We start from the raw sequence: 16,172 nt of genomic DNA on the forward strand, positions 1-16,172 counted from the left end.
CATCACTACAGAACTGAAGTGGTTATAGTTCTTATGGGACATAGACAGAATACACAATATCAGTGACTCACAGGTGACGTTTTCTCCTTCTTTATCTAGTCCACACCGCCATGGGTTTCACATTTTGTCATTGATTCTTATCTTCTATGTAAAGACAATTATAAATATAACCCTACCACACACATTATCCTCTGGTGCTCTGAATAAAATGCTGCCATACCCTGTACCATTTATATAACCCTACCACATACTGTACCCACAAAAGGATTATGTTGTTTCCCCAGCTATGGATTCATTATATACAGTGGACCCTAGATTTACAATAGTTTAAACTTATGATGTGCTCTGAGAGTGCATTGTAAGTTATATACAGCATCAACTTAGGATCCCTCTGTATGTCAGGGCCATCACGCAAAACCGCTATCCGGCAGTACTGACTGCTGCAGTTACCATCAGGCTTTTTAATGTGCCCCATTCCACCGCACAGACCATACATTTTGTAGTACTCCCCACTACCTTCTTGTTTCAGTAGTCTGGACAGTTCCTTTTTATCATTTATTTCATCATTAATTGTTTTGGTTAACCACAATGGTTTTCTCCAATTTCTAACACATTTAATTCCGTAGGGTATGTGTCGTTCTCAAGATCTTGCTCTTCAAAATGTCCCAAATAACTTGTGTACTTTTAAAAGGTCCTCTAAGTTGGTGAAAATTGGTCTTCCTAAAGTCTGAAGGAAAACTGTCAGCCGGTTCACCTATACTAAACCCACTGGGTCATAGTGTGGGTGAATAGGAGTCCAACGAGGGGTCCCTTACTAAAATATGTCCAGTAGGTCTGGAGATAGGTCTCCCAGAAGATCCTCTGCTAAAATCATGAATTGTGTGCTAGTGAAGCGGCCAAGCCGGCTTAATTTACATATTTATGGCCTGTGACACCACGTCCTAGTGACGTGGAGTCGCTGGACACATGAGCGCTCTACTCTTTGCATAGAGCATATGCGATGACTATATTCAGCTCTCATGTCGTAATGAGCAGAACGCTTACGTGAACAGTGACTCCACGTCACTAGAACGTGGAGCCACAGACTATGAATATGCAAATTGAGCAGGCAAAGACCCACCTCTAGCGTGCAATTCACTGAATGTAGCAGAGGATCTTCTGGGGGACATATCTCAGGACCTAATGGACGTATTTTAGTAAGTGACCCCTTGTTGGACTCCTGTTCACCCACAATTTAACCAAGTGTATTGTTGAGAAGTGCTTTAGTTCAGAAAGGTAACTGTCCTTTATTATTGACAAAAATGTATTTCCTTTGCTGGACCTGCAGTTTTATAGACTTTCCATTCTATATCAGGGTAGTTAAAGTCTTCTGGCATTAGTATACATACACCTCTCCTATTGCTGTTCTAACCCCTCTCCACCCACAGTTTATTACCTATCCCCAGTTCTCTATCTACTCTATCTTCCTCCTCTATATTGTAGTTTCCAAGGGTGTGCCACAGATTTCTGTCACAGAATCCACATTGATTTTCTGTAACTGAAAAATTAGTTTTTATAATGTGGCCTTAGGCTAAGTTTCCATTTGGCTTTTTTCTGGCAGTTTTTGGAATACTGCCACTGCAGTTTTTGAGCCTAAGTCAGAAGTGGATCCATAAGGGAGGAGAAGTGTAAGTTCTTCCTTTATATGTCCTATTCCTTTTGAATACACTTCTGGCTTTGGCTCTGTAGTGGCAGATATCCAAAAACTGCCAGAAAAAAAAACAAGTAGAAACTTAGACTAAGAGTACTTTCATATGGGCAGACCTAACAGATTGGTACATATTTAGGAAGTAAGGATCGATTAATTATTGTGTGGCAAGAGACACACAAATGATCGCTGGATTGTTCATGTGACTCTTTACTTCCAACATTGTTGGCCGCACATACCCGTTTACCCGGGAAGATGTGCTGCCAATGAACAATGGATTTTAGGCTTACACAAGAAATGTGATCATTTGTCAAGCATTTGCCCATTTGTTGGCCGATTGCTGATCCTATTACATATGAAAATATCGGCCTGTTCAGACAGTAGTAACCCCATGTGATAGGACCTTTAGTTGTCATCAAGAAGGATAACATTATCTCCCAGAAGTGAACCCTATGAGGTGAGAGAGAAAAGGGACAGTAGCGTCCGAATTCCGTTCTATATTTCTTTTGTATGTAGAATAGTAAATCTAGACACATGATTGGCTCACGGATTCTGTCTTTCTATGCAGTGCTACATGCCAGAAAAGACTTTCAACACTATCTTTTTTGCACTTGCTTTTTCTGTAGGGAGATCTGAAAAGATATCTCAGGGCACAGCGAAAGGCAGATGGCATGACCCCTGACCTCTTAACATGTGACCTTACAACCCTGCAAAGAATGGCATATGAAATAACTCTTGGACTTATGCACCTCCATAAAAACAATTACATACACAGGTAGAGTATATTCTGTGTTCTAACACTTTTAATGCCTTATACCTAACAGGATTAAGGTCTTCTGAGCAGAAAGGTAGGTAACCGTTAATGTTGCCATGGGGGCTTGAAATAGTTTTATGGATTATGGTAGAGGGATGAACATTTCAGAATGTTCTGTCATATATTTAATGGATTAACAAAGCTTTTCATATTGAATTGCTGCCTGACTTTCTGATGGGCCTAGATAATATCCTACTGAAATATTCTCCTGATTTATATGAAAATTGATAAGCTGTTCCAGAATTCTAAATCAGTCATATATTTGCATGCTTAGAACAGCAATGGATACAATGCCCAGTAATTCCCAATAGTAACCACCTTATGAATAGTGTTGCTCGCGAATATTCGCAATTCGAATTTTAATTGCGAATATCGCATATTTGCGAATATAGCACTATGTATTCGTCATTACGAATATTAACCTTTTTTTGCGCATATGCGAAAATTTATGCGCATATTCACGAATATTGAGCCCTCCCTTCTTTAATGGTTTAGGGAACTATGACTAGGGCATTAACTCTGTGGTTTTTTTGCCCTTTGAAACCATTGGGCCCATTGTGGTCTATGGGGATCTCACAGCATGTAAAACAGTAAGATAAGCAGGACTGACTTGGCAGCACAGTGGAATGGGAGACCACTGCTGGTTTGAGTCCTGGGGTGTTACAGTGTTGTGGTTAAACTTTACTTTCCTGGAAAAGTTTCTGAGTTGCCCATAGCAACCAATCAGATTGCTTCCTTCATTTTTCAGAGGCTTTTTCAAAAATGAAAGAAGCAATCTGATTGGTTGCTATGGGCAACTCAGCAGCTTTTCCAGGAAAGTAAAGTTTAACCAAAACACTGCAACACTCTGTCCCACCCCAGGACTCAAACCAGCAGTGGTCTCCCATTCCACTGTGCTGCCAAGACAGTCCTGCTTATCTTACTGTTTTACATGTCATGAGATCCCCATAGACCACAATGGTCCTATTGGTTTCAATTGGCAAAAAATCACAGAGTTAATGCACTAGTCATAGTTCCCTATACCATTAAAGAAGGGAGGGCTCAATATTTGCGAATATGCGCATACATTTTCGCATATGCGCAAAAAAAAGTGAATATAAAGAATATGCGAATTTCGCGAATATATGACGAATATTTGTCCATATATTCACGAAATATCACAAATTTGAATATGGTCTATCACTACTTACGAAGCCAAGAAAACCAGTTATTAGGTCATGTTAATCCATCATGATGCTTATTGCAGGCTCAGATCAAACATTACTTTAAAAGAAAGACTAGTGAGAGGGGACAGAATCCATATTGCATTTTTTAACAAATACTGTATATATGTCTATCTATATAATATGATAACCAAGCATTTTTAACATAACATGTTCACTTTAACTAGCTAGTAGTAGACAAAGGGGGAAATGGCTCAAAACTTGCGCAGAGGAACAGTGGACCAATCAGATGTCTTCTTACCCTTATAAAAAGCCTCTGACAAATGAAAACTGGAATCTGACTCGTTGCTATGGAAAACTTCTTCTCTGCACAATTTTTGATAAATCTCCCCCACAGGCTACCATTTTCAGTATGCAATCCAGTGTCATCCTATGGCTTTGGCTCCTGAAGAGAATGCCTAATACAATATGTCTATGATATTTACAGTGTACTTGTTATGTTTTTGTAATTTTTATGAAAATCGTGCAGCACTGTGCACACAGCTAAGCTTAAAGGGGTATTCCGGGTAAAAACATTTTATCCCCTATCCAAAGGATAGGGGATAAGATGTCTGATCGCGGGGGCCCGCTGCTGAGACCCCCCGCGATCTCCCTGCAGCACCCGCATCCTATGCGGGTGCTGAATCTCCAGTTTCGGAAACCTCTGGGTTTCCGGGACTGGGGATGTGACGTCACGCCACGCCCCCTCCATTAATGTCTATGTCTGGGGATGGCCGTCACGCCCCCTCCCATAGACATGAATGGAGGGGGTGTGGCGTGACATCACGTCCCCAGTCCCGAAAACCCGGAGTTTTCCAAAACTGGAGATTCAGCACCCGCATAGAATGCGGGTGCTGCAGGGAGATCGCAGGGGGTCTCAGCAGCGGGCCCCCCGCGATCAGACATCTTATCCCCTATCCTTTGGATAGGGGATAAAATGTTTTTGCCTGGAATACCCCTTTAAGCTTAGCTGTGTGCACAGGTCTCATGCTTGACACGGGTGCTAAGGAGACAGTGCCTCTGTTATTGCTAAATTCTGAAACACATTTAAAATGAATTATTATCAAAGTGAATCTATCCTTAACCTATATATAATTACTAAAATTTAAAATTAATGTTCATTGTTTACTTTCAGTTTGAGAAATTGATTTTATTTTGCTCTTATTTTACATAGTGATCTCGCCCTAAGAAACTGCCTTCTCACCTCTGACCTCACTGTCAGAATTGGGGACTATGGCATATCTCATAACAACTATAAGGTCAGTAGAAATTGTAATATTAGATAATTATGTGAACACTATGAAGTGGGATGGTACTTAGAGGAAAAAACAAGCCCTGATCATGTCTTTCTGAGGCTATGTTCAGATGATGGAATTTCCGCTATTCCAGACAATTTCCCTTTCGCAAAGGTTGCTGATTGGAATTGCGTCAGGATTTCAGCGGAATTCTGTGTTCTCTACACACATAATTCTGCTGAAATTCAAAGCCCCATTGACTTCAATGGTATTCTGCAGTGGAATTCCACAAAATTAAAGACTGGTCTTTAACCCCTTGACGCAAATGGACGTTAAGGTATGTCCATTGCGGCTCCCGAGGTATGACGCAGGCTCAGCAAGTGAGCGCGCATTGTACCCGGTGGGTCCCGGTTGCTATAAGCAACCTGGACCCACGGCTAATGCCGGACATCACCGATCAAGCTGATGTCCGGCATAAACCCTTTAGAGGCCTCGATCAAAGTTGATTGCGACATCTAAAAGAGGTTAATTTAACTCCCGGCTATCTCAGTGGGCTGCTCAGCACAGAGGAAGGTCTCTTACCTTCTTTCCTGCTGTCCGTTCGCCGATTCATTGCTCCGTGATTGAGATCCAGGCAGGAGCAGTGGAGCGCCGAGAACACTGATCAATGCAATGCTATGCCATAGGATTGATCAGTGTCTGCAATCAAGGTATTGCATGTTAAAGTCCCCTATGGGGCTATAACATTGCAAAAAAAAGTGTAAAAAAAGGTTAATAAATGTGATTTAACCCCTTCCCTAATAAAAGTTTGAATCACCCCCTTTTCCCAATTAAAAAAAAAAACGGTGTAAATAAAAATAAATATATGCATATGTGGTATTGCCGCGTGCGTAAATGCTGAACTATAAAAATATAACATTAATTAAACTGCAGAGTCAATGGCGTACATGTAAAAAAAAATCCAAAGTCCAAAATAGTGTATTTTTGGTCATTTTTTATACAGTTACAAAATGAATAAAAAGTGATCAAAAAGTCAGAGCAAAACCAAAAATGGTACTGATAAAAACTCACAGTGCAAAAAATTTGCCCTCATACATCCCCATATGCGGAAAAATAAAAAGGTTATAGGTGTCAGAAGAGGACATTTTTAAAAATATTAATTTTCGTACATATAATTTTTTTTGTATTAAAATAAAATCAAACCTATATAAATTGGGTATTCTTGCAACCGCATGGACCTGCAAAATAAAGTAGTCAATTTTACCGAAAACTGCATTGCGTAGAAACGGAAGCTGCTAAAAATTACAAAATGGCTTTTTTTTTTTTTTCAATTTTGCCCCACAAATTTTTTTTTTCTGGTTTCACCGTAGATTTTGTTGTGAAATTATTAATGGTATTACAAAGTTAAATTGTTGGCGCAAAGAACAAGCCCTTATATGGGTCTGTAGGTGAAAGTGTTAGGATTTTTAGAAGGGGAGGAGGAAAAAACAAAAGTGCAAAAATGAAAAATCGTCAAAGAGGGAAGCGGTTAAAGAATGGAAATTCAGCTGTTTGAATGGGAGAGCGGAATCCCATTAAAGTCTATGGGCAGTAAATTTAGGGAGAATTTCTGGTTAAATTCTGCTGTCTGAATATTGACTAATGGAGAATAAAGGTGTCACGATTCGGCTGGCTGGAGGTGGATCCTCTGTGCCAGAGAGGGATTGGCGTGGACCGTGTCGGTGGACCGGTTCTAAGTTGCTACTGGTATTCACCAGAGCCCGCTGCAAAGCGGGATGGTCTTGCAGAGGCGGTAGCAACCAGGTCGTATCCACCGGCAACGGCTCAACCTCTCTGACTGCTGAGATAAGCGCGGTACAAGGGAGTAGACAAGAGCAAGGTCGGACGTAGCAGAAGGTCAGGGCAGGCAGCAAGGATCGTAGTCAGGGGCAACGGCAGGAGGTCTGGAACACAGGCTAGGAACAAACAAGGAAACGCTTTCACTGGCACAATGGCAACAAGATCCGGCAAGGGAGTGCAGGGGAAGTGAGGTATAAATAGGGAAGTGCACAGGTGAAGGTACTGATTAAAACCTCATGCGCCAATCAGTGGCGCACAGGCCCTTTAAATCGTAAAGAGCCAGCGCGCGCGCGCCCTAAGGAGCGTGGCCGCGCGCGCCGGGACAGCACAGACGGGGAACGGGTCTGGTAAGCGAGTCGGGATGCGCATCGCAAGAGGGCGCGTCCCGCATCGCGAATCGCATCCCGGCTGGGAACATTATCGGCAGTTCTGACCGGGGCGCTGCGAATAGGAGAACGCTGTGAGCGCTCCCGGGAGGAGCGGGGACCCGGAGCGCTTGCTGTAACAAAAGGGTACAGAAATTGGGACAGAGAATGTTGTAGTTTTAAGCGTACCTCTTCTTTCTTTAATGAATAAACTGTCCTGCATAGAAGTACCATTATTTTTGCCCATTATCCAACTCTTATATGACATTTTGTATCATATTTCCCCATCTGCAAATGTCATCTCTAATTTTTAGTTGTCTACAAGCTTTTGGTTAGAGCCTAATCTCTCACTAATTTTTTCCCTATATTTTGGCTGCAAGTCCCTGATCAGTTGCACGTGATCTATGATGACAGTTCAGCTCGGACTTGCAGCTAATGTAAAACCAGTCTTCGTTGGCATGTGCTTTTATTTGATCGTATATCTTTTTCCTGTTGTGTCTCATGTAGTATTAACATTGTCATTTGTAAATTGTAGCAATTATTTTATTTATTTGCATGTAGGAGGACTACTATATTACTCCGGATCGACTCTGGATCCCATTGCGCTGGGTTGCACCAGAACTTTTAGATGAAGTTCACGGGAACTTAGTAGTGGTAGACCAAAGCAAAGAAAGCAATGTCTGGTGAGTCTCTTTATTTCTTCTCAACACTTTTGTTTTGTCCTAGATTTCTTCTTTTGCTTTATTTGAAGACAGCTGATCTGCTCATTATACACAAGTTATATGCACAGATGTGATGCATTATTTAGGACAGCACATCAGAACTTACACACTTATTATGACTCTGACTGCCGGCTGTTCCAGAACTGTCTTTGTTTACTGTATATTGGAAGGAAGAAACAGGGACATGAGTCTCATGTTGTAATTGGGATACCCTAGATACCATCACCCACTTCAAAATAACAGGAGAGATTGCACTATTTAACTATAAAAGGAGCTACCAATGAGGTCTAAGCAGAGTGTAAGATCAATGTATGGGCTTATATCTTATAAATATCTGATAGTTCTCAATTCATTGTCAGAATGTATCATTTGTATTCTGTGTAATACTGTGTAATTTCATCTATTCTAAGAAGCTGGTTGCAGTACTTGCAGTAGTATTTATTTAAAGACTACCTGTCCCAAACAATACATTTAATATATTGTTCCTTATGTAATTATAAGACACTTTGCAATTATATGTTTTTAATGTGATTGAAAAAACGGCCAATAGGTGGCTCTGTTCTGTTCCCTGCCACAAGTCAAACAGTTAGTTTGGTCTCCTCCTGGCCTGGCAGGAGACCAACCTGAGGAAGTGTGTGCGGGGCATGGCGAAGCACAGCTCTTGCAGGCTTCAGTGATGTCGCTCCTGCTGGGGAACGCCCACTTTCTCTTGCTGGGAGCTCACACAATGTGAGCAAGGGCAAAGGTATGATACAGAGCTTTTTAAAGCTTGGGGAAAAAAATGAAGGGCAGGAGGGGTGTTAGGAGTAGTTAGGAAATATAATTTTAGTTAGTTTAGAAAGTATGGTTTAATGACCGGTACTCTTTAATCATAACATAGAACCTCTAAAAGCCACTGTTTTAACTCTGTCAGACTCAAGCCATTCAAGTATTGAAGGACAGTTCTTCATCTAAATAGCCATCATGAAATACTAAATTTGCCTCACATCAGATGTGGCAGAAAAATGCTGGAACCAGACATTACCTACAGTGGGGCAAAAAAAGTATTTAGTCAGCCACCAATTGTGCAAGTTCTCCACCTTAAAAAGATGAGAGGCCTGTAATTTTCGTCATAGGTATACCTCAACTATGAGAGACATAATTAGAAAAAAAATCCATAAAATCACATTGTCTGATTTTTAAAGAATTTATTTGCAAATTATGGAGGAAAATAAGTATTTGGTCAATAAAAAAAGTTAATCTCAGTACTTTGTTATATAGCCTTTGTTGGCAATGATAGAGGTCAAACGTTTTCTGTAAGTCTTCACAAGGTTTTCACACACTGTTGCTGATATTTTGGCTCATTCCTCCATGCAGATCTCCTCTAGAGCAGTGATGTTTTGGGGCTGTCGCTGGGCAACACAGACTTTCAACTCCCTCCAAAGATTTTCTATGGGGTTGCGAATTGGAGACTGGCTAGGCCACTCCAGGACCTTGAAATGCTTCTTACGAAGCCACTTCTTCGTTGCCTGGACGGTGTGTTTGGGATCATCGTCATGCTGAAAGATCCAGCCACGTTTTATCTTCAATGCCCTTGCTGACTGAAGGAGGTTTTCACTCAAAATCTCACAATACATGGCCCCATTCATTCTTTTCTTTACACAGATCAGTCGCCCTGGTCCTTTTGCTGAAAAACAGCCCCAAAGCATGATGTTTCCACCCCCATGCTTCACAGTAGGTATGGTGTTCTTTGGATGCTACTCGGCATATTTTCTCCTCCAAACGCGACAAGTGGGGTTTTTCCAAAAAGTTCTACTTTGGTTTCATCTGACCATATGACATTCTCCCAATCCTCTTCTGGATCATCCAAATGCTCTCTAGCAAACTTCAGACAGCCCCCGGACATGTACTGGCTTAAGCGGGGGGACACGTCTGGCACTGCATGATTTTAGTCCCTGGCGGCATAGTGTGTTACTGATGGTAGCCTTTGTTACTTTGGTCCCAGCTCTCTGCAGGTCATTCACTAGGTCCCCCGTGTGGTTCTGGGATTTTTGATCACCGTTCTTGTGATCATTTTGACACCACTGGGGAGATCTTGCGTGGAGCCCCAGATTGAGGGAGATTATCAGTGGTGTTGTATGTCTCAATTTTCTAATAATTGTGCCCACAGTTGATTTCTTCACACCAAGCTGCTTGCCTATTGCAGATTCAGTCTTCCCAGCCTGGTACAGGTCTACAATTTTGTTTCTGGTGTCCTTCAACAGCTCTTTGGTCTTGGCCATAGTGGAGTTTGGAGTGTGACTGTTTGAGGTTGTGGACAGGTGTCTTTTATACTGATAACAAGTTCAAACAGGTGCCATTAATACAGGTAACGAGTGGATGACAGAGGAGACTCTTAAGAAGTTACAGCTCTGTGAGAGCCAGAAATCTTGCTTGTTTGTAGGTGACTAAATACTTATTTTCCACCATAATTTGCAAATAAGTTCTTTAAAAATCAGACTGTGATTTTATGGATTTAATTTTCTCATTATGTCTCTCATAGTTGAGGTATACCTATGATGATAATTACAGGCCTCTCATCTTTGTGGGAGAACTTGCACAATTGGTGGCTGACGAAATACTTTTTTGCTCCAATGTATAGCAGCTGCCTTTCCGGGGTCCTAATAATTTGACAAGGCAGGAAAAAAGAAACCATTTCTGGTGCTGGTCCTGTTCATTCTCTAAAACACATTGTATTAATCCTTAAAAGTAATTTTATTAGCACAAAGGCAATGCGTTTCTGGTCCAAAGCGGATCATTTGTCAGGCAAGGTGCAAAGTGTGGGATCCTAATAATGGCTCCCATATTCAGATGCCCCCAGATCATAATTGTAGATCAGGATAGAAAGACCCACCAGTGCAAGACATACATACAAGCTTGGCTTGTATCAAGTAGGAAATATTGAGCAACTGGTCACCAGGATGATTGTGAGAGACCGAGGGTGGCTACACCAGGCAGGAGCAGGATAAGTGAGCAAATACTCAAGTAGTACTCACAAAATGATTCATGCAAACTACATACAAGACAACACAACCGTACAGTAATATTCAGACAGCTAAGACAGGCAGCAGACCAAGGGTAACAAACTAGATGCTGGCTACTCCAATCAAATAGAACATAAAGCAAAGCGACACTGAAAGATAAAATCACCAGCACCTGCACAGAAGTAAATGGTTCTTTAAATATCCTTGTGAAGACACAAGCCCCACAAATAGCCAGATGCAAATAAAATCCATCATGGATCCATTCCAAAGGCAAACCGAAACCTGCTGTCTGCAGGTTAAAAAAAAGCAAAAATAAAAAACTGAATAACATGGTAGGTTTGATCCGTCATGTGTAGCAAGTTGGCGATGGCTTCTTCCGACAAAATCACATCTTCTCCTTGACCATCTGTTATATAACTCCTTATTGTAAGAATAAACATAGACTCAGGTGCCAAGTGTTCATATATAAGTAATAACAAGTGTAACAATATTTCTATTAATCCAATACAGGTCTCTAGGAGTAACGATATGGGAACTCTTTGAATTTGGAAGTCAACCATATCGTCACCTATCAGATGAAGAGGTCTTAGCTTTTGTAATTAAAGAACAGCAAATGAAATTGGCCAAACCACGTCTCAAGCTACCTCACTCTGACTACTGGTAAGAATATAAATCAGAATTGTTTTTTTATAAAGTAAAAATGTATTGAAGAATTTTTGTTGTTTATCAATTAAGACTCCATAGAAATTGGCACATATTTATTAAGGACATTCAAAGGGAACCTGTCATCAGGATTATGTTGTTAGAGAAAAAAGGAGACCAACGAGGGGCGCCTCATGTAATACCCAGGAGACTTAGATTAGGGTTATACAACTATGACCAGTGTTGAGCAGATCAAAAAATATGCTTCCTACCATTTCCTTGTAGCGTGAACCAAGAGATGTGGGTGCCTGAAAAAGCACTTATAATCCAGCGCACAAGGTATACTACTGAACAGCTAGTAGTCCAAGGGGTGGGAGGCAGGGCAGAATTAGTCCTGGCTCTTTACCTATCATCACGCTCAGCAGCTATTATTGACAGGCAAAGAGGCTTTTACATCCCGGCAGCATTTGAAATAGAGGCCTCTCTGCTTGTCAATAATGGCTGCTGAGTATGATTACTGGCAGAGAGTCTTGACTAGTTCTCCCTATGCCTGGACTACTTGCTGTTCAGTAGTATACCCTGCACACCAGTGTTTATTTAAAGGGAAACTCTGGTGGAAAACAAATGTTTTCAAATCAACTGGTGCCAGAAAGTTAAACAGGTTTGTAAATTACTTCTATTTAAAAATCGTAATCCTTCTTGTACTTATCGGCTGCTGTATCCTACAGAAAAAGTTGTTTAGTTCTTTCCAGTCTTACCATAGTGCTCTCTGCTGACACCTCTGTTTGTGTCTGGAACTGTGCAGAGAAGGAGCAAATTCCCATAGCGAACCTCTCCTGCTCTGTACAGTTCCTGACATGGACAGAGGTGTCAGCAGAGAGCACTGCTGCCAGACTGGAAAGAACTACACAACTTTCCCTGGGGCATACAGCAACTGATACATACTAGAAGGATTAGGATTTTTAAATAGAATCTGATTAACTTTCTGGCACCTGTAAGGCACTTACATCGCTCATTTCACACTACAAGGACATGGTAGAATTGCATGTGCTACACTACAAGGACGTAGTAGTATTTCAAGTACTACTTACTGGTCATAGTTGTATAATCCTAATCCTGATAACATGTTCCCTTTAAATGCAAGAATTGTAGCACACAGCTAGGGGCAGGGCTTATCAGAAAAGATATGTGGCTGAAAGTAGGGCCTATACTGTGAGGTATGGTCGATACTGTGATGCCATGCACAACAAATGCATCACATTTTTGGCTTACTGTTTTGGCCTAAAATAAACAAAAAAAAGTTGTTTAAATTTAGAACAGAAGTGCAAGATCAAACTAGACAATCTACAGATGGGCATGATTTATCAATCAGCTTGAGCCACTTTGGTAAATTTGGCGCATCTGAAGACTGTGCGTCTGCATGGTAAATTTGGACCATTATGTTTTCTATCTCCCTAATTTTTTGTATTTCTGGAATAAAATACTTTTTGAAACTATGCAGCACAAGTTGTTTTACATATAATTATGATTATTTTTAATTTCCTTAGGTATGAGGTGATGCAGTCCTGTTGGCTTTCCGTTGAACAAAGACCTACAGTAGAAGAACTTCATCTGCAGCTCACTTACTTGTTAAATGAATGCTCCAACCAGACAGAAGAAAGCTTTGAATGGCGCTGGAATGCCCTCAAACCAACAAAGTCATCAGTGGGTCCCTTGAGACACTCCGATGAGATCTCGGCATTTCCACTGCTGGATAACTTTAGTGGTGGGGATGGTTTTCATGCAGACATGGATGACATCTTAACTGTTACAGAGAGCAGTCGTGGACTCAATTTTGAGTACATGTGGGAGAAAGCCAGATTAGGACGCTGGAAAGCAACATCTCAGTGTCAAGACTATGTGCCAAATAATGGAAATTTGACTGTACCTGCCAATCCTTTCTATGATTCCAGCCATCAACATTCTCGCCAAAGCTTGGAGACTCCAAGTGTTGTCCCTGTCATCAGTGCCCGTAGCCCTTCAGTAAGCAGTGAATATTATATACGGTTAGAGGAACATACAGACAGGGGTAGTGGGGTGGACTGTACTGTCTGTGCTCCTAGTCCCATTTATGAAAGAAAGTATGACATGCAGGAGCAGCGATCACTACATCAACGCTTATCACTTGGAAGTCCATCTTCACCGCTGGAGCCACTGTTTCCCTCTGACTGGGACCCACTTGAGAGTGGCAGAACTAGTCCAGATGATCCCCCTGCTCATCTTATTTTACACGAAGTTCCTAAACTCATAGATCGATGGACACCTAGTAACAATAATCCTTTTATTACTGTAGGAAGAGAATTGCCTCGCTATGTAAATCCTTTCCGTGGCCCAGTTGATAGAGACTTATCAAGGCAAGTACAGGAGACGTCCCTAATGGAGCCCTCTCTGTCTGATGTGTTTTCTTCTGATTCAATTTTAAATGTTTATAGAGACATAGAAGATCATAGGAGGAGCTGGGATTCAGACACTTTAGAAGAGAGAGGGGCTGGAGAAACCCTTGCTGGAGATCCAGAGTCTTTGGCAGAATTTTTAGATGATCGTGCATCACCTTGGGACTGTGAACCTTCATTAATGGAAGATCAAAGCACTGAAAGCAGTAGTAGTAGCACAGATAACAGCAGTCATCGCAACATGCCTTCCTGTCCCCTTTGTAGTAGAGGGGTGATGGGTAGTCTACAGAGATGTTCTTGTGCAATGCTACGTGGAGATGTTGTAATTGACTGGACCACACATGTTGCCATGCATCAAGACCATTATGGCCTGGATGATGATTCTTCTCTAAAAGTCGAACAGGGTTCCTTATCAGAGTGCTCTATACCTGCAAGAACTTTTGGTGATGGGGACCTTTATGCTGGTCCTTTTGGAGATAGTCTTTGTGCAGCAGAGCACCAAGAATTTTATGATCCTTTAATGGGAGCAGCTGTGAAAAGTTATGACATTCAAGACTATCGTAACCGTCAGGTGAAAAGTTATGAATCATTGCAGAAGAGTATTTCTAATCACCCTCCTTCCCCTTTCATTGGAATTTCAAACTCAATGGCCAACTGCAGTGTTATTGTTCCAATTGAAATCCCACCTCTTTCTACCTTAGCAGAAAGCATTGAAGAGGAGACAATAGAAATCATTCCAGATGTACTAAATAGGTTCCCTGTGAACCATTGCACATTGCCAACCGAAAAGCCACCACATGTCTCTAGAGCAACATTAGACTCTGTTGATTCTCTGGACATTCCCTCTAACACAAGTTCATCAGATGTATGTAGCCCAGCTTCTCATTTCTCATCCCCTGGACAGAAGTTTGGGGATAGTGGCTATGAAACAGAAAATACATTTTCCCCAGAATTTATTTTCAAAGAGGTGAAAGAGGAAGAAGAAACAGGTGTTAAAGATCTGAAGGTACCTTTGACCCCTATATCAGAATCAACTAGTGATTTGACTTTAACAGAGGACTTCTCTGAATCACAGGCTACACCTATGGAAGAAGATGGCTTCCTTAGAACTTTAAATCTTGCCACACCACATCGAGATTCAGCATATTTTTCTGACTACGACAATGAACCTGATAAACACAACAGAGTATCTCGGCAAAAACCGGATGGTGAAAATCTTAATGGAATTAGCAATGAAGAAATAACAGTTGTAATATCAACGGCTGAAGACATTCCAAACTTTCAAGATGAAAATACAACAAAGGATAATAATGAAAATAATATAAATGTCAAGGAGATACCTGAAGATTTTCCTTTAAAAGCAGTGGATAAAGAGGAAAACCATCATAACTTAGAGTGTATTCAAGATGAAGTCCCTGGTGGTGAAGCTGGAGTGTTGAATTGCAATGGTGGGATAAACTTAATTCCTGAGGAGGTCTTGAGTAATCCGGTTTCTCACAGTAATACAACTGAGGTAACGCAAGAGAAACATGAAATATCTCAAACAATTATAGATCACAAAAATTCAAATGAGAATATACTGAAGAAACAACCAGAAAGTGGTTTTGTAGTTCAGGTTTGTAAAGAGCAGCTACTTGTTTCCTTGAGGGAAAATGTTACCAGGAATGTACTATCCACCTTTGAGTCTGGGACTGTGAACTCATGTGTCTTAAAGGACCAAGCTGTTTTGAAGTTGTGGTCTATGGAGCCTAAATCAAATGCAGTCATTGAAGGAATTTTAAATAATAAACCTATCTTCAAAGATCCTTCTGAAAATGAGCCTAATAAATGTGATCCAAGCACAGATGACATCAACAAGAATGAGTCCTCAGATAGTAATCCTTCAGAGCTGATGGTGCAAAAAGATGCGGATAAGAAAAGCTGTGATGAGACCCACAAAGAAGTAGATGGAGGAGAAGGGGAAGTCTGTGAAAATGAAAACTGTGAAGATGCTGTTGAACTATCATCAGAACAAGCCCCTGAAAATTGTGGAAACAAACAGGAAGAAACTCCTGTCGAGCAAACAGAAGACCAGTCAGAAGATCAATCTAAACTGTTTCTAGACTCTACGGCGAATAGTGGAAGTGAAGCTATAAAAGGTAAATCAACATTGATCATTCACAACAGTAGACCCTTGTGCACATTAAAGAAGATGTTCAGTGGTATTAAACTTATACTCTATCCACAGGATTG

At 41.1% G+C, this 16,172-nt stretch overlaps 1 protein-coding gene across 3 annotated transcripts in view; it reads left to right on the plus strand.

The window, feature by feature from the left end:
- The window catches only part of LMTK3 (lemur tyrosine kinase 3), an 89,923-nt gene that overhangs the window by 56,435 nt on the left and 17,316 nt on the right, over positions 1-16,172 (plus strand). For all 3 annotated transcript variants that reach the window (XM_056544471.1, XM_056544473.1, XM_056544472.1), the window contains exons 8-12: positions 2,314-2,462; positions 4,878-4,962; positions 7,704-7,825; positions 11,377-11,526; positions 13,056-16,078. In XM_056544471.1, coding sequence (XP_056400446.1) covers positions 2,314-2,462; positions 4,878-4,962; positions 7,704-7,825; positions 11,377-11,526; positions 13,056-16,078 — 3,529 coding nt within the window. The remainder of the gene's footprint in view (positions 1-2,313; positions 2,463-4,877; positions 4,963-7,703; positions 7,826-11,376; positions 11,527-13,055; positions 16,079-16,172) is intronic.

The sequence above is a fragment of the Hyla sarda genome, chromosome 10 (assembly GCF_029499605.1).
Source record: "Hyla sarda isolate aHylSar1 chromosome 10, aHylSar1.hap1, whole genome shotgun sequence".
In the NCBI taxonomy this organism is placed as follows: domain Eukaryota; kingdom Metazoa; phylum Chordata; class Amphibia; order Anura; family Hylidae; genus Hyla; species Hyla sarda.